Raw genomic sequence first — 27,505 nt, forward strand, 5'->3', positions numbered from 1 at the left:
TTTATTTCAAGTTCATTGGGATATATCGAGTCGACGCAAGTATGGAAGTAACAAGATTATTGTTAATTGATATACATTTGTACGTAATACGTCGTCGATTTACCTTAAATTTGAGTTGAAGGCCACAGCGAGTGATTTCTTTTCACGTACAAGTTTTTGAATAAATTCTGCTATATTAATACAAAACAGGTCTGCTAAGGTGCAATTGGTACCTCTTGGAATACCAACAGATTGTTGAAAGACCTAATTCTAAAAACTACATAGATGTTGTCTATCAAAAACCCAATCATCTTTTTAATATCCACTTAAGAGTACTTGTGTGCACAACCCGAATGGTATTTAACAAAATAGTTTTGCAAATGACCGATAACAACGTACGTAAATTCACGTGATCCATTTGTATTAAAAGAGCAGCAATCAATAATGCAAAAAAGCCTGGACTTAAATTAAACTACAGGACTTGGGCCGATCACCAATCAATTCGAAGTCTTTTCAAGTGAAATCGAAACATTTTAATGGTCGTAAATCAGGTTTTGATGGGTCATAATTTATAATGGTAAAATATAAAATTATAGCTTCCTTCTCATATCCATAAATCACATATGTCCTTGTCAATCTTTAGACTTATCATTACTATTTTACCAATCACTTTCCTTATCTTAGGATTAGGCAACATTTTATCAGTGGAGAGTTTCATCCAGCAAAAATCTTTAGTAGTATTTAGTAAATATTCAGCAGTCGATCAGTAAATAAACGGGGACTAACTATTCGTTCACAATCCCATCATTAAACTCATTAACATCTTCTAGTTAGCTCGTAAGGAGGAAGATAACGTAATGTTGCTTAAATATTAGAGTACAAAGTAACAATGCACGATTCATATAGGTACATAATAGGAATAGCATAAATAGATTGTAAATGTACATTAGGAAACATTGTATCTTCTTAATCTTTTTTATCTGTTGCAAAAAAGGCAATTCAATTTAACAAGATAATGGTGTCAGGTAGGAATAATTTACACATAAAAAAATACACTTGACGAATTTATAACTCTACAATAACTTGCAATACAAATGTATTGTAAACAAATGTTTTAGATTATAATGAATTGAAATAACTGAAGTTAACGAAAAGGAAAATCAAATAGATATAGAAGACCCTGTGACGTTTCCTCGTATGATCGATTGAAACTGGAATGCAACATCATCCTCTCTAAAACTTTATGTTTAATTCATCTCCCATATATTTTTTCAACACACATGCAAATTATTAAAAATTAAATGTTCGACGAAACGCTCTTTGATTTTGATTAAATGAGTATGTTTGGTTTTATCCAATGTATCGTCAAATGAATATATTTTTAACGAAATTGACAAATTATTGTTTACAAGGACATTTACTACCAAACACATTTTCGGCTTTTGTGGTCCCAGAATTTTGCTTAAATAAATAGAAACAAGGAAATTTTTACATTAAATCCACAATCAGGTAACCGTAAATCTTTCCAGTATTCCCCGGGGTGACATTATCAATTGATATGTTTGTTTGTGATGTTAAACTTTTTAAAAAGTCTCGTTTTCAAAGTTTTTTTAAAATATAACTTCAATAATTAATGCAAGAATAAAATGATGTTGTGCATGTTTGGTCCAGATGTATGAAAATCGATATCGACAGCTTTTATTCGGTATATTTCTTTTAATTTTTATTCATTGATATTTTGAGTTTTTACCTTTTTTTCTGTACAAACTATTGCAATATTTGAATTAAACAATATCTTATCACGCGTAGTAGATATTAGAAGCACAAACTCAGACAACTAGATTTATTCTGACCCTGATAGAGGCTTTAACAAAAATAATTTAGAAACAAGCATGTATAGTAACAATTATAGCGTAATTTAGGTAATAAGATTTAGGTATCTAGATTGCACAAAACTATTGTATGATTTCAGTTGCAAATAAACAATGCCATTCAATATCAGCATCCATCGTTAAATAATATTTTTTCTGTTGATTGCATCAGAACGGTAATGTACCATGTTAATCTTATGGAAATGATTTCGTCAATTTCTATTTTTCTGTTTTTATTATTTAGAATGCTTTAGGAATGCATTTACTATGACCTAATGAAATTTGAAAGTCAGTAGTAAAGTAGCAAGATATAACTAGAGCAGAGCTCGTTGCAGAGCAACGAGTGGGTCTTCCGTTGGTGTCGAGAGTAAAGCAAGATGTTCCTGCAAGCGAATATACTGATCTTTGATGACTTTGTTACTCTTGGTCCACTTCCACACTCTTTTGACAAAACTTGCTGTGTGCCCTCTTCCTCTACTAAATGCTAGCTTTAGAACTGCATAGTTCACGTCACTGGCAGCTATTTTTCTATCCATACACTTCGTAATTCTCTTCATTGACAAATGTTCATGTGAAAAAGTTGCACTTAGCAAATAGAATGATGCCTTCTAACTATTCTGTGAATCAAAATTGACTGATCAAGTCTTTGAAGGGATATGACATCTTGTAAAGCATCATGAGCAGCATAGTTACAATGTAAGAAGATGAAACTAAAGTCTGTTGGGTTTAGGATGGCAACCTTGGGAATTGCGACCTCAACAAAGGCTTTGTATCAACAAATCCTGCAACATATTTTTTAAAGGATCCATCTTTCCAACTGCTTACATGGTGTTGACTAAAACATGACTGTCTAAGACTTGATGCTATGCCCAGTAAGACTTGATGCATCCAGTAAGGATGGCTCAATTTCCTTGTCAATGAAGTCAACGAAGTACTCTAAAGCAGAGGAAATTTGCTGGATTGAACAGGTTTGCTTCTGCGGAACATTGTCACCTTTCACAGTTATGACTGTCACTTCAGATGCAGAGGAAGAAATTGGAAATTTTTTTGGACAAAACAGTGCCAGTGATCTTCTCATCATGCTGCAGCTATCTGGATAATGTGGCAATTATCACCTATTAAACAAAAATTAATACATAATAAGCAAAATCATGGTTAACTTGCTAGTTTTCCGCTTTAGACTAGATATGCAGAAAAAATTACAGTTTAAAGGTAAAATGTCCATGCCATTGTGTAGCAAATTAATCATTGTCACATTTAATATTTATTGTGACTTATATATTGTATTAGTGCTGCAAAAAGTATAGTGCATACATACAATGTTTTAATTTCTTAGACTCTGTTGTATCTCTTTACTATAAATATATATACAAATGTAGCTCTACATGAAAATAGACAGTCAATTATAATTTAAATGTAAGATTCTCGGAAAAAATTTTGACCAGTGATTTATTTTAAACTATTGACTGGCTAGAATATATTTAGGGGATCATCTTAAAAAAAAAACCCTCACTAAATCAATACTGATTTGTAGATAAGCTGTCCCCTTTCATATTTTTTAAAACTGCATTTGACTTGACACTATTAAAAATGATAAAACTGAAGAATAACTTTCCAGCTATGATCTCCTGTTTATTAGCAAGGTTTATTTCTATTGTAAACTTGCCGACAATTAAAATAAAATGAAAAATAGTTACTATATAAACATTCAAATATTTTGTGTTTCTCATAAAATTGCCATTTCGGTAACCGCATGGGCCGCCATATACACATGTATCGCCTGCTTGTTGTAATGGTGATGATTTGATCCAAAAGATCATATATATGCGATACTTGAGTTTGAAAAAAAATTATATGATGGGCATAGTGTAACATAAACGTTGCTTTTTTAACTATACTAAGTATAAAAGCACTGACGACTTACATTTTTGCTGTAAACTATCTCGATTTTCTCTACTGGAATTTCCTCTGACTCATTTCGCTCGTTAGTTGCAGTTCTAAAATAATTGTGTTGGCGATAATTTTGTTTGAATTTTTCCCCATCGTTCCTCATCTCTCAGTTGTCATTTTCGGAGGACTCGTACTGCTGTTCACATCGCTTTGAAACGAAGCGACCCTTTCTCCTTTCGGATTTCCTTCTCCATATTGTTGTTCGCGCCGACTATGGTATGTCGTAAATGACATAATTTTACCTATTCTTTTGTCACTTATGCATTTAGTAATGGTTTTTTGTGTAAAATATGATTCATTTTATTTATTTTAGAAGTTTTGTTGAAAATTGTAACAGTTTGAATTTTACGACATGTTCATATATGGAGACCCACTTGGGGTAAAAATTGATGACAAGAATACACCCTTAAACCAATAACAAGTGTAACTACAAAAAAAAATAATAATTCTTGGTACGGTTTAACAAAATTCGAATGATTCTAAGTACGAATTAACAAAAACCTTCACGATTTCAAGAACGACTTAACAAAACAATTCCGAACATGTCAAAGTAAGAGTTAACAAAAATCAAATTAATTCTGGTACGATTTAATTTCTCTTTGAACTTCACGCTATTTTTTAAACCAAGAACGCGGAATCAAAATTTCCGGAAAAACCGATTTTTAATCCCCAATATCTCTGCAATTCATCGTCCGATTTTGAAACAGATTTCAGATTTGAATATACCATGGCAAGTTCTATAAGACTCTAGAATTGTCTTATTTTGTTTAAAAAAATGAAAATTTACAAAAATTGGAACTACTTCCGGTTTTGAACAAAATCGATGAATAAAATTTTAAACCCCCTGTACACCATAGAATTGATACATCTATCATCAGTAAAAATTTCAAAGCGATATCTTTAAAGGTTGTGGAGAAATCCTCCGGACAAAATCACTTTTTTACAAATTAAAAATAGCCATCAAATTTGAACGGAAGTGATGTAAATGCTGAAACTTAAAAATCTTTGGGGCATATAACTTTACAAATACTCTGAAAATTTCATGGAAATCATGGAAATCGGATAAAAACTTTTTGAGATATAAAGCCGCGAAGGAGTCAGAAAAGAATAAAAAACTAGATTCGATCTCGTTGCGAGCAACGAGTGGGTCTTCCGTCCAATTTTTGAAAAGATAAGATTAAACTTATCAATTCAAAGATAAAATCGTAGATCTAAGCGAAAAAAAGAGAAAAAAATTTTGCGGCACTCGAGGCTTGAACCCGGGTCGTCTGGGCCATGTCCACGACTATAACGACTGAGCTACTCGGACTCCGCTTCAGAACTTTGACGCTTAATTTCTCGAGAATGCCTTGATCGATTTTAAAACTAATTACATATTCTTAATCAAAAAATAGGTCACTATAAGGTGTAAAAATTTAAAAGAAAAATATTAAAAAATAAAAAAGTCGAAAAAATCAATTTTTCAAATTTCCTTCCGGTGACGACCGGAAGTGACGGCGGACATTCTCTTGACCGAGGTACATTAGAAAAACGGTAGATCTATCATCTCGGAAAATTTCAGCCTTTTATCTTTACTCGTTTTTGAGAATCCTGACAGACAAAATTGACTTTTTAAAATCGTAAACGGACGATAACTTCTGACCGGAAGTGTATTTTCAAAAATTAAAAAAAACCTATCAGCTTTAGATAAAAACACGTTAATATTGAAAATTTGAGCGAAATCGACTCAGCCATCTCTGAGAAATCGTCTGCACAAAATCGGTAAGAAAAAAAAAGAATAATAAGAAAAGTGAAAAAGAAACAATAGAATAATAGAATGGTCTTCCGCTGAAGACGGAAGACCCTAATAATAAGAATAAGAAAAGTGAAAAAGAAACAATAGAATAATAGAAGGGTCTTCCGCTGAAGACGGAAGACCCTAATAATAAAAGGCTGTTTTGTCTAAATCTTAAAGGAAGAGTGTTTTTCAACTTGTACTACAGTCCAACAGCCCCTTTATGTTGAATATTTTAGTTAGAAAATCAAAAAAAAAAAAAAAAAAAAAAAAATGGAGAGAAAGAAATAGAGAGAAAGAAGAAATTTTAGCTCCGGCGAGGCCTTTGCAGGTGTCATAACAGTATTTCAGCAAAGGTTCACGTCAAAACATGGCTGACGCGAAATAATTCCCGAATTTCTCTTTGAATTTGGGGCGTTTCCGCCCGGGACAGGAGCTGAATTTTTGTATGAGATGAGGAACGATGTGTGAGATGTCTGACTACACAGGTTTGGTAACAGTGCAAAGTCATTTGAAATATTGATGCGTGTTTTTGTCTGGAGGGGGGTGAAAAGACCCGAGCTTGATTTTCGTCGTAAATAAATCGAAAGTAGAATTTTGAGGTGTGGATCTCGGATTCGGTTAACGACAATTAGGGGAAGTAAAGTCCTAAAGCAATGACTGATGCATTTTACACATGTATTTCAGTGTTGAGATTTTTTTTCGTGTCGTTTACTATTGTGTTTGACTGTTTTATTTCAACAGGATTGATCAAATCATTATAAATGTAGAAATAACGAAATCAGTAACACGTAAATTTATTCGGTAAAAATTTGATGACAGTAATTTCCACAGTTTTAACATTCATAAGTAGTTCACACGCTATCGTATATACAGACTAAACGGAAAGCAAGAAATATACATGCAACAGAAATATTACGCGGCTGCTTACATCCCTTGTACTGTGTAAATTTGAAGTCCCCGTACAGACTATAAACGCCGCTTGATCTCAGGAATTTCTTCTGAATTGTTCAATCCGCTGCATATTTGGCAGACAATAAGAATGGGGTCCGAGTTACATTTACACAAAATTTCATTAGGATTGAGTGAAGGGCTCGGGAGTTAGAATTTTTTTCTACAGTACATGTCAAGCACGCCAATCGAAACTCAAATGTCCAAAAATTCATAACTCTCTTAAAAGTGAACGAATTGGTCTGGTAATTAGTACAGTAATCTAGAATGGTACTAGGTTGAAAATAAAGGTTCAAGATGAAAGATTCAGTAAAATCTGTCCAGAAAAACTTAATGATTTTGTGAATGGGGGGGGGGGGGGGTCGGGGTCGGTGCGTGTAGTGTGTAAATTTTATTTCCGCGTATAGGCTATAAACGCCGTTTGATTATTCTTAATTGTTCAATCCGCTGCATATTTGACAGACAATAAGAATGGGGTCCGAGGTTTATTTTCACGAATTTTCATTAGAATTGAGTGAAGGGCTCGGGAGTTAGAATTTTTTTGTACAGTACGTGTCAAACACGACGATTGAAACTCAAATGCCAAAAAGTTCATAACTCTGTTAATAATGAACGAATTGGTCTGGTAATTAGTACAGTAATCTAAAATAGTACTAAGTTGATATTAAAGGTCCAAGATTAAAGATCAAGTAAAATCGGGTCAGAAAAACTAAATGATTTTATGAATGGGGGGGGGGGGTCGGTCAGTGACTTCTATATTAAACGGAGAATATTAAATTCTAAATATCACATATTACACAATTTTTAAACAAAATACATATGTTAGAACAATTTATAGGCGTTGTTTTAAAGATGTAACTTTTGATGTTTTTCAACATGTTAACTTTATTTCAGTATGAATACATAGCTATGGATCTCAATACTCAAATACGAGGAAAAGCGATATTATTGTAACTTCTTTTACTAAATCAAAACAGAATAGAACAGAACCCATCATTTTAAAGATAAACAAATCAGATCTAAGCACAAAAAGAGGGGGAAAGAAATTCGGAACTCGGGGCTCGAACCCGGGTCGCCTAGGCACATGACCGCGACTCTAACGACTGAGCTACTCGGACTCTCGCTTCAGGACTTTGATGCCTAATATCTCGAGAACGCGTTGATCGATTTTTAAACAAATTACATATTCTGAATCAGTAAGAGGGTCACTATAAGGTGTAAAAATCTCAAAGAAAAATATCAAAAAATAAAAAAGTCGAAAAATTCAATTTTTCAAATTTCCTTCCGGTGACGACCGGAAGTGACCGCGGACATTTTCTTGACCGAGGTTCACCAGAAAAACGCTAGATCTATCATCTCTGAAAATTTCAGCCTTTTATCTTCACTCGTTTTTGAGAAACCCGACAGACAAAATTGACTTTTAAAAATCGTAAACGGACGATAACTTCTGACCGGAAGTGTTTTTCCAAAAAATAAAAATTATATATCAGCTTTAGATGAAAACACGTTTATATTGAAAATTTGAGCGAAATCGACCAAGCCATCTCCGAGAAATCGTCTGCACAAAATCGGTAAGAAAAAAAAAGAATAATAACTAGATTCGATCTCGTTGCGAGCAACGAGTGGGTCTTCCGTCCAATTTTTGAATAGATAAGATTAAACTTATCAATTCAAAGATAAAATCGTAGATCTAAGCGAAAAAAAATGAAAAAAATTTTGCGGCACTCGAGGCTTGAACCCGGGTCGCCTGGGCCATGTCCACGACTATAACGACTGAGCTACTCGGACTCCGCTTCAGAACTTTGACGCTTAATTTCTCGAGAATGCCTTGATTGATTTCAAAACTAATTACATATTCTTCATCAGTAAAAGGGTCACTATAAGGTGTAAAAATTTCAAAGAAAAATATTAAAAAATAAAAAAGTCGAAAAAATCAATTTTTCAAATTTCCTTCCGGTGACGACCGGAAGTGACGGCGGACATTCTCTTGACCGAGGTACATTAGAAAAACGGTAGATCTATCATCTCTGAAAATTTCAGCCTTTTATCTTTACTCGTTTTTGAGAAACCCGACAGACAAAATTGACTTTTAAAAATCGTAAACGGACGATAACTTCCGACCGGAAGTGTTTTTTCAAAAAATAAAAATTTTATATCAGCTTTAGATAAAAACACGTTTATATTGAAAATTTGAGCGAAATCGACCAAGCCATCTCCGAGAAATCGTCTGCACAAAATCGGTAAGAAAAAAAAAGAATAATAAGAATAAGAAAAGTGAAAAAGAAACAATAGAATAATAGAAGGGTCTTCCGCTGAAGACGGAAGACCCTAATAATAATAATAAGAATAAGAAAAGTGAAAAAGAAACAATAGAATAATAGAAGGGTCTTCCGCTGAAGACGGAAGACCCTAATAAAATAATAAAAAGAAACCGAAGAAAAACAAGAGGGTCTTCCGTTGGAAACAGAAGACCCTAATAAAGGATCACAATTTTTTGTCATGTAAACAAGGCTCGCGCCCTGTTTGTTTACATATGTTCAATATACCAGTAAACGTTCTTTATCAAACTGATTTGTCTTTTTTATTCATTTAAGGCATAAATACATAGATCCTAACGTTTACCTCATTCATTTTAGGTCTGAGAACCGGATTTTCTACTTCAACGTTCAAAATATACACAAAAGCTTTATATAGAAAAGAATTGTAATCTCTTTAATTCGCTTATAACTAAGCGAATGACACTCACATTTTTGTTGACTATTAAAACTGTATCTCAGAAGCATTGTAAACATAAAAATAAAAAAAAAAACTTGATAAAAATTGTTACCATGTCCCTTTAATGTCCTTGGAATCATCGACCTTGATATTTCGAAAGTTATTAATTAATATTCACGTTTAAAGAGCTCAACATAAATTGATTGCATGTTTACACTTTCTTATTAACCAAAGACGGTTTAACATTAAACAGAATTGTTCAATTTAAAATATCATACGAGTTAGTTTACTTCTGTTAGAGGATTTCGGTTTAGATAGATTGACTTTTATATTCCTTTAATACAGTCATATGACTGGTGAAGATAGCATCCAAATGCCAATTTAAGGATCATGATGCGCTTCTCTCAAACATTTATGTACAAGAATCACAAAACCCAACTCCAAAAATTTCACAATCAAAAGAGTAACATAACCACCCCCCCCCCCTCGTTACAATCCAAGGATAATGTATTTGATCCTCTCTCATTTGTGCGGACTCCAAGCTAATTGACTTTAAACAGTACAAACATCCCTCTTGTAAAATACGACTTTATTTACAAAAAGAGTATACGATTTACAATGTTAAGTACACTTATACAATAATAACGTAATAAGCATAATTATAAATTTTACAACGACATCTCATGTTTCTGAGCCCCTCATGTTTTTAAAGGATTAAAAAAAAAACAATTTAATCATTTCAAAACAACATACATCAACTTTTATTTGAAAAACAATAAAATAATCATTAACATACATATACTTTACTAGGTACTAGTATATATTTTTTTCTAATATTAAAGTACATTGAAATAGAAACATTGCGTCCATGAATTAAACAAAGAAACACATGCACAGTTCTAAAAATCCTATTTCACAAGCGCTTTCTGGATTTAAACATCCGTCTTCAGATGAACATAAATACTATATATTCACAAGGAAAGGAGGGAGAATGTTCGTGCATTGTTCTACAATTTTAGGATTCATGAGAGATGATTTTCGCTAGCCATGGTTGACGACCTGCTCCTATTCGAGATTTAAAAGAGAAACCGAGAAATGGAAGCGGATAGACGGATTTCAATATTACAGCGGAAAAAAGCTATGTCTTGGACAGCAGAGATTTTTCTTGAACAAATTTCCAGCAAGAAACAGTGTGGCTATTTGCTGTTCGTAGGGACCTTGGTTGGGTAAGAGGTGACAACATGTCTTTACAGGAGAAGGTCTGGTTCCAGTTTTTCGGCGCTAGGATTCTGATTGCTACTACTCCTTCTTATGTTGAACATAATGGATCCCCTCGACAAACTTGCAGAAAGTCTTCTCCAAGTGGTAATCTTATTGTCCATAGCTCTTAAAACCTACAAAATCAATATCTATCATATGTAAATTAGTGTAGGCGTGTATGTTTCCAGGCTAAGGACTACGGAAATCATGATAGTCATCATCAATGGCAATGGTTCATTATTAAAATAAACCCATTATGACGTGTGACATGGCTGGATGGTTGTCGCCATTTTTAGATTATATTTATCTCCCATAGAAGAATAATTCCGTATTAAGATAAGTAAAACAATAGAATTGTAAACCTAAAATGTATGCAATATTTCTTCACTTATTAATAGTTTATAGCTAAAATAGTAATACCTAGAGAGTTCTGATTGGTAATTTGTTGACTACCACGCCTCATTTTACAAAACTATTACTCCGTAAATTATACTTCATGCAATAAGGTATGTTAATATAATGTTTTGACCCGTCAGTCCGTCAATTCATTCATAAAGTCAGTCAGTCAATCAATCAGTTTTCTTTAATGTCAACATAACCGATCTTAACTCTTTCATGTATATTTTTTTCTTCAAATCTGTGTTGTTGATAACGAGTGCAGGAAATATCAAATGTGATGTTTTTCACATTCAAGTCCTTTCATTATTATTGTTGGATATATTTATGCATACTTTTCCATTCATTATGCAAAACATAACATGTCAAGTAATGAGGGACAGTGGAGTATGTGAATTTTGAAAAACATATGTCCATTATTTTCACCGATCATATTAGAAATTTGGCTCATAACCTTGTAAAAGAAGATGAACTTATTACAATTAGTAAGATACACTATCTAAAAACTAAAATATGAGAAAATTGGAAACATCGTTGGTGCAAGTATAACATGTTTGTACAATTTGCAATAATTTTTGAGTATATACAAGGATGAAATGTGTTTAGAATTATTCAAAAGATTTCTAATCCTTAAGATAATTTTCTAAAACGGAAGTGATATATCATATGATTGTCAGAAGTCATATCTTAGGATTATATCTAATGGTTAATCTAACGATAGTTTTGTGAAAATAAGTTCAGTTTAAAATGTAATAGACAAGCAGACTCTATTGTTGCGGTTAAAAGCAAAAAAAAAAAATTTTTCCTTTTAGATATCCTCAATAAGTTTTCGTATTAAGATACGCATGTTGCAACCACTATTGAAATAAAAATGTATTTCATTAGAAAAATCACCTTGCAACCACTATTGAAATAAAACCACTATTGAAATAAATTGTTTCAATAGTGGTTGGGGACCTATTTCATTAGAACAATCACTTTGCAACCACTATTGAAATACAACCACTATTGAGGTAATGATTTTATAGAGGTTGGGGGTGTATTTCATGATAAGAAGTTCTTTACAGACACCATTAAAGTTCAACTACTATTAAATTTATTTTTTGTTTAATTGTAGATTGGAATGAATTACTTATAATCATAACTATGTAATTACTATTATGTAACACATTTGGAAAGAAAGAAGTTGTATATCATATTTGCAAACTATTTTGAAATGCAAGAAATCTAACGAATAATATCAAATACACAATTATGGTACAATTTTCACTGCTGTATAGAAGTAAATAACCAATTCTTGCAGACAAACATACATTTGTTTTTATTTAACAAACAATTCAACTACACAATTAAGGTACTATAGACTTGCATATTTAATGATAATTGTAATCAAGACTATGATGTAAATGTACTTATTTTAGGATTTTCACTGTTGTGCAGAAATAACCAATCCTCGCATATTAACATGTAGAATTGTTTTCATATTTTTTTCTTTACCTTTCTCTTTCTATAGATATATCATGTTTTATGGAAATTGTAAGATATTTGTATTAGAAGACAACGTTGTAAATTGCCAGAACTTCTATTCAAAACCCCTGCATATTTAAAAATAATTTATAGCTTATATATCATTATAGATTTATGTAATAATGAATATCACTATTAAGATAAATAATTTCAATGATGGTTGGGGATGTACCTCATTAAAACCAACATTGAATGAAATAAATTATTTCACTAGTGTTTGGGTATGCCTTTTTATTATAACCACTTTTGAAAAAAATTGTTTCAATAGTGGTTAGGTATGCATTTCATGACAACCACTATTGAAATAATTTATTTCAATTGTGGTTAAAGATGCGGTTCATTACAACCATTATTGAAATAAATTATTTTAGTAGTGGTAGGATGTTATTTTAATGCCTATTATTCTGACTGTGCATAACACTTTCGGTTCCAGATGACAGGTGGTATGGGAAACATGACAATATAGAGGTGAATCAAAGAACATCATATTCAAAAAGGAATTCATCATCTCATAAGACATACTTCCTTTCTTAAGAAACCCCCCTAGCAGAAAGGAAAGTATTACAAACAAACATGATAATAGACAAAAACTGAAATGCATCATCAACCACTATTGAAATACTTTATTTCAATAGTGGTTGAAATGAAAGGTATCCCCAACCACTATTGAAATAAAGTATTTCAATAGTGGTTAAAATGAATCGCATCCTTAACCACTATTGAAATAATATATTTCAATGGTGGTCGTAGTGAAGTAATCCCCAACCCCTACTGAAACAATTTGTATTAATGGTGATATTTATAATAATATTTATCAATAAATAATTATTCAATATACAGGGGGTTTGAATAGAAGTTCTGGCAATTTATTTACAAGATGTTCACAATTGTGCAAATAATATACAATATCATAGGACATGATATGTTTGTAGAAAGAGAAATGTAAAAAAAAATATTTAAAGTTCAAAGAAAAATTAATGCCGAAATTCATTCTAAGCTACGATTGAAAAATAATTTTAATTGTAGTTGTACTTCAACAGTGTCTGTAAATTGATCTTCAAAATGGAATACATCCCGGAATACTATTTAAATATTTTATTTTAGTAGTGGTTGTATTTCAATAGTGGTTGTAAAGTGATTCTTCAGATGAAATATAATCCCAAACAGTATTGAAATAATTTATTTCAATAGTGGTTTTATTTCAATTGTTGTTTCAAAGTGATTTTTCTAATGAAATGCATTCCCAACCACTATTGAAATTATTTATTTAATAGTGGTTTTATTTCAATAGTGGTTGCAACATACGCATTGCAATATCTATTATAAGAGAAAAATACACTTATATATTGTGAAAAGTTGAATGAGTTAAAAGGATTCTATATTTGTAATGCGTTGATTAGCAATGTACAATTTACCTCTCTGTTCAGGAAACAGAACAAAACAGGAACAACAGCTCCCTAAAACAGATAGCAAAGAAAAACTGTTGTATTCATAAATAATAAAACAGATACAAAACAGGATGTATTGTTAAAGGAAACATTTTGTTCATTAAATTCGTTTTAAAAAACTATTTTATAAACAGCACAACTGTTAATAAAAACAGATAAATCTCTGTGACATGCAATTACTGTATGTAAACACTAAACAAGATACATGTACCAGTGTTATAATATATTAAATTAAAAAATATCTTCTATTTTAAAAGACAGACCTGGTAAGATGATATGACTGCAGCGAAGTATCTAAAAAAGACCGAGTCAATTTTCACTGCCTTTGTGAGGTTTTGCAACCCCATGAGAGGTATCAGAATTAGGATGGCGCGGGCAATTTTTCTAACAAATAAAAACCCCGGAAAAACAAGTAAATGAAATGTCCAAACAATTTATAAAACCAGTTGAGATCTACAAATATACTTGACTATGCAACAGTATTTGAATAATTTGGAAACTATCATGTATAATTCTATTCTTACCTGTATCGCAATGAGTTTCTATTGTCCTCTCTTTGTACTTGAGATCGCAGTATTCTTATGATATTGATCAGGAATATTATGTTTAACTGTAATATGTAAACAACATTGGTACTCAACAAAGTCTGATAACAAATAAAAAAAATATACAGAAATTTCAAACAAGAAGCCCAGGGGCCACATTGCTCACCTTAGAAACAATAGCCATAATTGATCAGAAAAGATTTTAACTATCTTTAAAGTGTAACGAACAAAATATCTTCAAAACTTAGATCTTAGTAGAGAATATAATGTTGAAAAGATTTTTTTTTAATTGAGAACCACCCCCCCCCTTCCATTTTGGCCCAACCCTTTTCCATATGGATCATGATGTGTCTGAAAAAACTAGAATCTATATCATCTGAGGATACTTCTACACAAATTTACTTCCCTGGACAAGTGAATTTTGAGGAAAAGATTTTCAAAAGAATTTCTCCTCTCCCTCGACGTTAACGTTGTAAAAATTTTCCAGCACCATCCCCGCTCCCTCTAGTTGCCCCACCCTCCTGGGGATCATGATGTGAACAAACTTGAATCTACACTACCTTAAGTTTAGGATATAGAATATTTTTAAAGATTTTTCTCCATATATTCCTATGTAAAAATTTGACCCCCATTGTGGCCCACCCTACCCCCAGGGAGCATGATTAAACAAATTTGAATCTACACTACCTAAGGATGATTTCATACAAGCAACAACTTTTCTGGGCAATTGGTTTTCAAGTTGATTTTTTAAAGAGTATTTTCTCTTTAAAATTCTATGAAAAAATTTGAACAACCCTCCCATTGTGCTCCAACCCTACCTTTGGGGATCACGATTTTGACAAATTTGAATTTACACTACCTGCATGAGGATGGTTTCATAAGTTTCAGCTTTTCTGGCCAAAAGGTATTCGAGAAGAAGATTTTTGACAAATATCAACAATTTATCAAAAAATCAAATTTATCTTCCCTCTTAATGGAACCTGGCCTTTCATTTAAGCAAACCTGAAAACACTTCAACAAAAAGATCATTTACGCCAAGTTTGGTTGAAATTGGCTCAGTGGTTCTGGAGAGGAGGATGAAAATGTGAAAAATTTATGACGCAAACGACAACATTGACGACGACAAAGAATGGACAAATTTTGACCAAAAAATCTGACTTGAGTCTTCAGCTCAGGTGAGCTAAACCACAATTGTTTTAATATCAAATATATCAATAAACAATAATATATATTAGTTCTCTCCTGTTTACAATCTCATCACTACAAACGAGGCAACAGTGAAGTTTGAGTTTGAAGAAAGAGCAGCAGATTGTGTTGCTTCATACCTTCGACGTCAATTTTAAAATAGAGGAGATCGACGCGTATTTATGGACGGAGATCAAATAATTTCACAGTATACTCTATAACAAGGCATACTATCCCCTTTTTTCTTCATAATTGTATCTTATTTTTTCATTCAAAAATCTATGTATGCTCTTTGGCTTCAGTAAATCCAAAGGTAGTTTTCTGTAACAAATAGGTATAATATGCTCTGAATTTCGCCAGTTCCTCTTTGTATTAGGGCATTACCAATTTCCATGTCCTTAAATATTCTTTTAATGAAATCAAAGTACTGAAGTACTGACGGGAGTTGATTTTATCGATTATCATTTATTCAAAATCAACGATATGTGATTTTGCATGGCAAGTAGTATCAGTAATCGAAATATTTCTGAGAAATTGTATGGATCCATGCAAGATTGAACTCTTGTCTTGTTCAACTAAACGCTCGGCTGTCACTGTTTATCTCCGACAAGCAAGAGAGACTCTGTTTTGTCGGATATTAACGGAGACAGCCAAGCGTCTGGTTGAACGAGAATACATTGAACTCTAGTGTAGGAATACATACGACTTTAAAAATATCTAAACTGTTTGTACAATTTAAAATCTAACTATTTTCATGGTATTAATAAATAAGTTTTCTTGAAAACAATGCTTCAGAATACATAGCATTGAATTTATCGATTATTTTCAAGAACTAAGTGTTGTCGGCGGTATTGATTTGTGCTAAGGTCCAAACACTGTTTCACTTTCGCTTTGCCCGGGTAAGTGCATAGGAGAGTTGATTAAAATCAACTCCCAAAAAGGCAAGTTTAATATCATCTATGAAATTAATTTAAAAGAGCTTTTTACATTCTTTTTGTCTCGATATCAATGCAACTGCTCAGACAACATCTTCATTTGATAGCGCATTAGTCTAGTATACAAAACATAGAACGGGTTACCCCTATACAGTTTGTAAACAAAATAACATTTTAGGGAAAGCATATTGATTTTAACGTATATTGATAAAGTAAAAACGTGGACGTACCAACTGAGAAAGGATGATAGGGACAAGTATTATCCATAGATAGTCCATATTTTTCGGCAAATACCTAGAAACAAAAAATAGGTTGGAACCTTTTCAGTCAAAATCTAACACAAATAACAGTTCTTCTTTTCGAATCTATTTTTCTACCAATATCTTTTATATATCTATTATATATGAATAAACAATCCCTTTTAAACATGTTTCTGTTTGCCAAGATTTAAATAACAGTTAAAGATGAAATAAATCCTTGACTATGAATAATTATATGAGCGATATTTTGTTTAAATTTAAAATTACTTGATATTTGATCCTTCTTCTTCCATCAACACTGCAACTGCATATGTTCCCGTTGAAATGGCAGGACAAACTGAAATACAAGTTAATAGAATTATGAAAATTGAAAAAGAGTTTAATATTATAAAAGCCGTAAAAGCTAATTTTTAAGAAATCTTCTCTACCTCTACATATAGCAACTAATAAAGTATTTGTATAAAAGTTACTATAAGAAATTTATTTTCATTAAGATTAAAAGCGAACATCATTTTCTAAAAAAAATTTTATTTGTGTGCTACAAAGACGACAACCAAAAAAGTATGCGCTTCAGGGCCCAGACAAAACAAAAGAGGGTTTATCAGATTTCAAAATGACTTTTCATTTAGTAAGCTAATGTAAACAATTATAGATAAAGGTGATGTTTATGAATTGGGGTATGAGGACCCTAAGCCTTGCCATAACTGAGGTTAACTACTTGAAAGTATTTTGCATAATTATGCATTAACGAGCATAAACTTTCTCTTTGTTTATTTACCGTGGTTGGTCTGGGTATTAGTACGATACAATTACAAAGAAAGGCCTTCTTTTGAACACGTGACTTATTATTATTTTGCTGACGATGACTCAGATTCAACTTTTCTGCAACAATGAGCGTTCAAATAATATACGCTCAAAACAATCAATTTCTTTCGTTTCTCTTTTTTTTGGCAGAGTAGGGACATTAGTAAATATATTTCCTACTCAAGAGTTATGACTAGAACAATTTTAATTACTAAATTTGAAAGTCATTGTAGTTGATCATGTCTGCAAAAGTGCTAATTTGTTTGTTATATTTGGTCTCCTTTTCTTGGTTATTCTACTACATAAGTTTTTTTGCTATGGAGTTGAATACACATACTTACCCCACCCGACGATGCAACACACAATCACCAGAGTTTTCTTATTAGAAAAAGCGTTCGCCAAACAGAAGTGCAAGAATATTCCCTCGGCCAGCATCCACCCGTAACAGCATGACAGGGTGTACAATCCAACATAAGGCAAAGCATTCTGGGAATAGAGTTTGATTTAAATACAAAAATGTCCCAATGACCCGTGGATAGGAAAACTGTTCCATGCATATTTGTGTATCAAATGTGAGTCAATGTATAAACAGTCACATTTTTACCGAAAGGCGGGTATAAACCGTCGGTATTGTGTTAACTGCAATCCATGCAAATCCATTCAGAATGTATGCTGAGAACAAATTGGAATGAATGAAGACACGTTTGCACCAGAGCTGTCTGAAAATATATCAGGTTGTTATATGTTATGAACAAGAGGATCCACGGACACAAACAGATCTGTCTAGGCTACATGTTCTGTTGACGAAATGTAAATTGATGAGAACTCTCTATCATTAACGACACTTTAGAAAGTTGCTTCACAGTTCAAAAGAAACAACAAAAATCACTTTAGAAATCACATTTAATAATGTTATCTATAGCATGCTACAACCTTCTCAAGTAAATATAAATGTTTCAATCAATTAACAATTCTCATATGTTCCTGATATTTTTTAATATACTAGAGTAATATTTTGTAGATCTATATAGAGTCGATGGCAAGAACTTTACTTATATGCATGTAGCTGTTGTTGTAGTTAAAGTAGCTTCATGTTTTTCATCGAGTCGAAAAAAGTGGATCGTTTTCAGCCATCATGAATCACACGGTAGCGAAACAGTTAGATAAAGTTCAATCAATGGTTGTAGGAAAAAAGATTTTCAAATGGCAATAACCAAAACGACAGCTAACCCCACGTGATAGCATAAAATCACGTTGCCTGTTGGGCCAGGTGAGAAAGTTATATCTGACATATCAGACTTTTCTACTCATGATAAATTTACTATTATACATACCTGAATTTTCCAAAGATGATCAATGCAATAACGAGAAGCAATATTGATAATGCGTATCCACTGATGTAGATATACGTTATTATCGGTAAGTGCGTGTTCTAAAATTAAAACGTAAAATATGTCATCATTGTTGTGTTAATATAGATATCAAAGAAACCTGAAATACTCCAATCGGTTTCTCCAATTAATAAAAAAATTTGAAAATGTTAAATTCATTATTGTGTTTAAATTTATCCTAGTTATGTTGAATTACCCAATATTATGGCGTTTTGTTATCTGCTATATCTTAACTATTAATTAGAGCTAAACTAATCATTAATTATCATATATATTGTTTGTCCTATCAAAGTTATAAAACAATATTTTCCTTATTTCAACCTAAAATCAAATAAATTGATCGTGAAGTTGATGTAAAGTATGCATAAAAAAATCCAATTCTTTTTAAAAGTTTTGGCATACATCACTTGTAATTTCTTTTATGGAATCTGGAGAAACACAGGGCATATAATTTGGTCTGCACCACTGACCGTTCGTTTCACATTTTCTGTAGGAATAACCTGTAAACCATGAAATAGTTCATGCTTAAGTTCATTTCGACCGTTTCTAGAGCTTTTGTTATCAATGGCTTTAAAAATCCGTTTATTTCTTGGATTGATTGAACATCTTTTGTATTTTCTAAATTAGCACGAAATCTTCATGTCTCATTAAGTAATGCTCTGTAAGGTGAATTTCCTTACCTTCTGGATCATCAAAAAGTATAGAATACTGATGGTTCTCTGGACACGCCCCACGGGCTGTTGTTCCCGCCAGAGTGTAGTTCCAACACTGCACGTCAAAGGTGGCGTTGCAATATAATTCACCTAGTAAGTATGTAGAGCACTCCATTGTGAGTGTATATTATGAAATTTATGTATTCATTCTGTCAGTACTGTGTTACATGTATTTAGGTTGGATTGTTTGCCACTGTCTAAATAGGAACATTTTTTTCATAGGAACTCGCAGTCAAACTTTGGTTTCTCATTCTGTATTCATACAGGACACGCATACAATCACACATTCTCAAATAAGTTTAATTTAAGATTCCCTTTGTCTCTTAACTATTATTGATTTACTTAAAAATTCAAGCACTTTTAGATTGATGAACCAATTAAATCGTGAAATAATTTGAAATATTAATGATCCAATTACGTTTCGTTTTCTGTTCACGTTTATAGTTTGTTAAATCTGTTTGAATAAAAATTTATGAATAAAATATAAGCTGTATGCTAATTGGATTTATTTCCCATATGTACAGTCGCGTGCCATAAATGAGTTCGCAAATGGCCGCTGTAACATACTTTTATTCTGTAAAGTAGATTTAAAAAAGAAAATAAAGCCTATTTTCTTCAATAACCAGAATCAAAAAATCGTCCGGTGATTCTCCGACTTTTTTACTGCTTTCGCCAATGTTATTTTTGAGTTATCCCCCTTTGGTAAACAATTATCGTCTGCAAACCGACATGGCACCCAATCGGAAAAAAAATAAGGGGAAGGCAGAAACAAATCTTCATACAGATGTCAGATGTTGGATTTTTTAATGTCTTAAACTGTAAGGATGATCAGAATATACAGCAAAAACTGTGAGGTAAAGCTTTAAAATACTAAAGACCGGAGTAAGGCTAAAATTGTAACTCGAAGTAAAAGTTGTTGAAAAAGGGCACCGCTAGGTGACCGAATGCCGTTTTAGAGTCTCAAGAAATAACAGAAAATATGCTTTTAAGAACTGAAAAGCTTGATTTACTGCAAGATCAGAGTCTATGGTGTTGAATAAAACCGTAATCAGACTGCTTCTCACCAGTCATTGTTCGGCACTTTACAAATCGCCGATAGTTTGTCAAAAAAAGATAACACAAATTTTATGTCCAATTAGATCGTAAAGGAACACAATATCAACACAATTTTGGGCATACATAACGTTCAGACATTAATATCATTAAACCATAGGGAAAATATTGATTACACAAGTACAAAGGTCAAAAAATGAAACCTGAATTTTTCGTGACCTAGGAAGAGTCGTTGCTTACATTTCGAGTAGTCTCCCGTTTTATTCAATACAAAGCCTGTACATCGCTAAACCTAGAAAATTCTATGATTATTTCACTCCCAAGGATATAATACACAGTAACACATATGTCGGCTAAGTCATTTTTACTTTGTTGTTATAAATGTTGTTATTGGTCCAAAAAATTCAGCAGATGACGGGACCTACATAAACGTCGGCCATTTTGCGAACTCATTTATGGCCAACTACTGTACATGTGGAACAAGAAACATTCATATAATTTTACCAGCTGTCGAACTAATCATGTTTCCTGTTTATATTTGGAGTGATCTGTTATAATAAATATATGAGTATATGAAGGGGATGCTACTTTTTAACAATAAAGACAATATTCACAAGAAACCTTATTTGGTACCTGATCACCGTGCAGCTACCATTACAAACCGATCTGAATAAACTATAATTATTTTTCGTAACATTTTAAACTATGATTACACAATTAAGTTCGTTTGAAATGAAAATTTCTGTGTAATAATGAACATCTACTTAACTTGGGTAACATGTGTAGTGACAAGTCAATGACAAGTCATATGGTTTTATTCACCACATTTGCGTTTTTAGCATTGTTAAAAAGTTACGAGACATTTTTAAATGCAGATTTTCTAATAACTATTATTTGTATATTATTTCATTTAAATTCTCCGAACATGCAGATAGTCACGACCAGTTTCAAATATGCGCTTATTAATCGTTCGCATACTCTATTCAATTTTCAACAGATTCATACATATTCATTATCCACATAGGGATATTCATTACACGCCAACAAAATATTATTTAATTTAGTTAATACATGGCAATGTCTTAATATGTTCACACAGCAAAAAGAACACAGTTTTGTAAATTGTTTGATTTAAACTACGGGGGCAAAACACAAAGACAATCCCAACACCTTGATTTTAGTTGATTGATTTATGATAAATTGTTCAAACATATTTTGTTTCACAAATGAATTGTGAAACCGAACCCAATGCGGGTGAAATTAATTATTTATAGCAATTAGAGAGTATAGAAATTGATGTTATTAGAAAATAATAACATCAATTTATTGCACTGAACCATTTGGGAAAACTATGATTACCTTGAAGTTTTAAAAAAAAAGATATGGTAAGTTTTTTGCATAAGGTGCCTGAACTTGTTAATTTACATTGATCTAAAATAATATCCACAAAAAAGCGATAATTATGATGTTTCGGTTTCTGTTAATTTCATTTTTACTTTTTTAATTCGAATCTTCAAAACTATTAAAATGGTTACCATAGTAAAACTCGTGAAATTTTCACTTGAAATTGAAATGCTCTCTCTCTCTCTCTCTCTCTCTCTCTCTCTCTCTCTCTCTCTCTCTCTCTTACCGTCCGTAGGATATGGGGGAAAGTTACATTCTTCCATAATCTGCCTCTGATTCCACGCTCTGGGTTCTGCTTGCTAAAAGTGTATTTTCTCTTATGGTTTATGGCAATTCGCTTTGGTACCTCTGGTCCTGATGGTGTTATCGAACTAACGCTCTCTTATTAGACAAGAAGATTTATACTACTCTTGCTTGATTTAAATATTGATAAATACTGCATCATCATATCACATTTTACTATTAAGATACATAATTCATGATCGTTACTTAAAAATGATTTCAGTTGTTCGTCGAGGAGTCTTTATTTTCTGTGATTCATCGTTCTGAATAAATGTTCCTTAGCACCAATATTTGAGAAATAAAAATATAAATAAATAAACCATTTAGAACACGACGTTTTGTTTATCGATAACAAAATTGATGGAAGGAATTTTTTGAATTAATTTAAGTATATTGACAATATTGTTAAACCTATTTTACTTTTATGTGAAGTTTAAAAAAAATGGCAACCTTTTGAGATTTAACTTTTAAAATCGGGGGGTTTATTTCAATTTCAAAATATGGAAACCCTTGATAAGAGTTAGTTCTGTTTTTTATTTAAGTTAATCTTTGCATAAACATGTTATTTTGGTGGCATTGAACCCACAACATAAAAATCCCAGTTGTTTAAGGTAAGCTTAAGTATGGTGCTTTGACCACTGAGCCATTTCAGACACAACAAATTAGGTTTTCTGTTTTAATACTATGTGTGACTTTGGCCACGAATTTACTTAATTTTTTCAAAACATTCAATTTTTTGGATACAAAATGATATTTTAACGTATAGAGGGTCATCTCTCAACGTTTTTTGTTGATTAAAATCAGTTTGTTTTCCATAAGGTCTGAAGCTAATTTAGACTATGAGAAAAATATAGAAAGGTTTTAAAAAAGAATGACACTCTTTGGAGATTTTGATACGTATCGGCTTGCCTGAGTCAACATATTTTATATATTGAACATATTTAAAGGTTAAAAATCGATGATATGTTAGATATATTTTGTTTTGAATACTTTTTTTAAAATTATAAATTTAAATATACATCATTTAAACTGGCGAGGGAACCAGTTTAGGGGATTACCAAATAATTGCACGGGATGTTGTGAATCTAATGTGCAGGGCTTATATACAGCATTGCAGTTGGTGCCACGTAATAATGAGGAAATATAGAAGCTGAAATGTAGAAAAATCAAATCGATTTTTTCCAAATTAGTTTGCACAAAGTGAATGTTTTTAGAACCAAGCTAGGTTAAGGCCCTGTCACACCAAGTTGCGTTCCCACGGCGTGTTCAGAACGTTGTAAAATTTATTAAATCGCCGTAGGATTGCAAGGAAAATTCAGAATAAATGTACAATTTTATTTAAAAATTTTACAAATGGAGATTTCACGGCGTCCAAACGCAACCAAGGCGTTCTTACGGAGTTCCCACGGCGTGTAACTGTTTTTTCCCAAAGTCCTACTTGACGATTGACTGCGCAATCCCTGAGTGTCCGCCGAGCGCTCGTGACGTGCTAGGAGTTTTTACCACGTGTCCACGGCGTGCTTTGCTCGCTGACTGCGTCCACAAGACGTTCTTGGTAGATTAATGTTAATTTGTTCCATTGTATGGGAAACATACATGAATTTACAACTAGTAAATAAATGATAAAAAAAAATTGTTTTGATGAATAATTGAAACGTAAATACTTTCTAAATAATTTGTGAAAGACTATGACTTGAACAAAACTCTTAGTAGTCAGGTCTTCAAAAAAATCCGTTATTAGTTGTTAGAAAACATAGAAAAGATGTGAAACAAATGACATGAATTTCATCTATGTCCTTTGATAGGTCCTGGATTATTTGCAAATGCTACTTTTTACATAGTCATCCACATCCATTTTGATAATTACTACATCGCTTGCTATTGTACAACAGCCATTGTTCGAGTTTTCGTAGCCTTGATGACAACGCACTAGAGACGATGTGAGAGCGCGCTACAAACGCTAATAAACGCAGAAGAAACGCGAAGAGAGTGCGATGACCACAGCAACAGCTCTTTGGTGTCGCTGTGTGAACGCAACCAAATGAAAAACAACTTGTTAAAACGCTGTGGATGCGCAGTGAGAGCGCAATAGAGACGCAGTGAGATCCCAAATGACTCCGACAGGTCTCCGTGCAAGCGCAATTGCATGACTTATCACTGCGTCTACACTGCGATTAGCTGCGTTCCTTGAGCGCGCGAACGGAGCTGTCGTGGCGCTGTTGGAGATCTTACGGCGTTGTCACTGCGACTTCACTACGCTTCTACGGCGTGTTTATCAGAACGCAGAACTCAGAACGCATAACTCTGTGCATGTTCAAAATGCGCGCCGTCGCATGGCGTTCTAGGCGATCCCACCGCAACGAACGAAGATGGCGCTGCGTTGTTACGGCGCAGTAGGAGATTCTACTGCGCTTACCTTGGCGTTTTAAATTACTTAAGGACTCAGCGGGATCGCCGTGAGGACGCAGCTCCGGTGTGGCAGGGGTTTTAGGGCTTTTCAGTACTATCAGTACTCTTATTGTCTTTGAAATTCAACTTAGATGATACAGTATCAAAGTCGCATTGTAAAATGGATACTTTCCTATTGAGTTTTAATTTCCTAATTACTTCTTATTGTCAAGGTCCTGTGATAGCGATTCAGAACTGCATACAATCACATAAAATTAATGGAGTTTAGCATATAATTTTTTTTATACATGTACATGTATCTAACTGAATTGAAATGAATGCAATATAATGGTAGCCGATCAAATGCTTTGAAGTAATTTTCTTTTATTATCTTTAAAAGCACAAACAGATATACAGGTAAATGAAACAATGTGAATTGATTTGAATGTCAGCAAAGTTTACTATTTACCACGAAGTCTTAGTATCTTATTCTCTTCATTGGTCCATTCTTCTCATTGCCATCTTAAATGTAGGGTCTACGTAGCTTCATATTGGCTTTTAAATTTATATGATCGAAATAACTTATTTATATTTCAGAACAACAAAGTTATAAACAAGGGACCCTTTCCATCAAAATAAAAGACTCTCAGAAAGGAGGTCACTCGCAGATAATTGTATACAAACTTAAATTCAGGTCAATATTTATTAAGTACTCTGCTTATTGTAGCATTTACATCAAAGTTTTGATGACGAAACTCCAAAGAAAAATGACTGTTACGGTTAAGAGTCAGAAGTAGTTTCTGTTCTTTGCGTACTTTATTGTATTTCCTGTTTTTACCCTGTTCTGATTAATTAACCTGATAAGTTTCATCCTGACGACCATATGTATGTGGATTAATTAAACCCTTAAGAAGATAAGGGAATAAGATGGCGCAACTGCCCAATTGGTTTTAGTCGTAAAATACAATTTCAAATTTCACATTTTTTTCAATTAAATATATTTGATTTTTTATACTTCAAGTTTACAAAAGGGTTATTTCTAACAATGATCAGTATGAAATATTTCAAAAAAGACAAGAAAAAATAATAAATCTCTAAGTTTTGGTGGTATCGAACCCACAACCTAAAAACCCAAGTTCTATAAAGTTACCTGTTTGTGGTGCTCAATCCACTTTGCCATTTCATTAACAACAAAGTGCGTTGTTTAAATGCTATATGAGACAATGGCTACGAATTTACGGACTTATATTATTTTTCTAAAACGGCTACAAAATGACATTTTTAAAGTATAGTGGGTCATCTCTCCACATTTTTGTTGATTAAAATCGGTTAAAATTCGATTGAACTGCATTTAGACTTACAAAAATAAGGAGCTCAGACCCACTCTATAAAAGAAAAGGCATTGAAGTTAAAAAGAAATGACACTATTTGGAGGTTTTGACTCGCATATGCCTGTTTAAATTAACCTATTACAAGTATTCAAAATATTTAACGGTTACAAACCGATGTTACGTCAAATATATACTGTTTTTAATTATTTTTTTAATTATCAGATTTAATGATATTTTAATATTGCAGTATCTGATCATTCCTCATATGGGCATTTTTCACGCCTTCTTCACCCATCTTCAAATTTGTTTCATGACAAAAATATCGTTTTTCTAAGAGTTATAATTTTTTTATTTTTCATATTTCTGAAAATTATCTAAAAATGATTTCTATATAATAGTCCATTCAAATGGTCTGAATAATACATATCATTTGCTTTATCATTTGCAAATGATTTTCATCGCGTCTCTTTGCAGAAAGAAAAAAAACCTTTTGATATGTTCATCTTGAAATGGTGAGTTTGTTTTAATTGTTGTATTAAATCATTGAATTCTATCACAAAGACAGATCAAGTAATTGGATGAATGATTACTCTCAAAATATCTAAACTACTACCAGAACGTACACATAGACCGATAAGAACAATCACCAACCAAATGATCGTTTCTACTAAATCAATAAAGACTTAAGTCGCATGATCATTTTTAAAATTTGAGAATTCCAGTGTCAGTAGCAAGCTACTCTACACACGTTATATCAAATAAATTGAACCACAGGATACAAGTATTTGTCTGAATTGCCACCTTGGGTTTAACAAGATCTGATTAAAAGAAAAATCTGAAAACCACTTACTTGTATCAAGGAGAGCTCTCCTCTTGGCCTCAGTTCTCTGCAAAGCGATCCTATCAGGCCGTCAATATGACAACGTTTGAGTGTTGAAGAAAGCGCATGTGATGTTGTTTTATTGAGTATCCCGATGACGTTCGAGTGTACTTGGAATTTTGTGGTGTTGGGTGTATTGTTTTTTAAATCTGTAACAGTTTTGTAATGTAATCAGCATGCTTGTGTAGCAATCTGCTAAGGGAGCAAACACGTCAGTCATTCTCTATGTATTCATCACTAATAGCAAACTTGTTCACTAATACGTTCTATAGCTTTAATATATATATATATATATATATATATATATATATATATATATATATATATATATATATATATATATATATATATATATATATATATATATATATATATATATATAAGCTATACAACGTATTAGTGAACAATATATATATATATATATATATATATATATATATATATATATATATATATATATATA

At 32.4% G+C, this 27,505-nt stretch overlaps 1 protein-coding gene across 1 annotated transcript; it reads right to left on the reverse strand.

The window, feature by feature from the left end:
* Window positions 1-9,810: 9,810 nt before the first annotated feature.
* LOC117684153 (calcitonin gene-related peptide type 1 receptor) lies at window positions 9,811-27,185 on the reverse strand. Its single transcript, XM_034455113.2, has 13 exons — window positions 27,013-27,185; window positions 22,388-22,460; window positions 19,672-19,794; window positions 19,394-19,491; window positions 18,935-19,032; window positions 18,205-18,319; window positions 17,942-18,086; window positions 17,064-17,133; window positions 16,767-16,830; window positions 14,396-14,481; window positions 14,135-14,255; window positions 13,839-13,880; window positions 9,811-10,634 (listed from the first exon to the last, which is right to left on the reverse strand). The coding sequence occupies exons 2-13, from the start codon at window positions 22,422-22,424 to the stop codon at window positions 10,488-10,490; spliced, it is 1,146 nt and encodes a 381-aa protein (XP_034311004.2). The 5' UTR covers window positions 22,425-22,460; window positions 27,013-27,185; the 3' UTR covers window positions 9,811-10,487.
* Window positions 27,186-27,505: the final 320 nt, after the last annotated feature.

This window comes from Magallana gigas, chromosome 7, assembly GCF_963853765.1.
Source record: "Magallana gigas chromosome 7, xbMagGiga1.1, whole genome shotgun sequence".
Classification (NCBI taxonomy): Eukaryota; Metazoa; Mollusca; class Bivalvia; order Ostreida; family Ostreidae; genus Magallana; species Magallana gigas.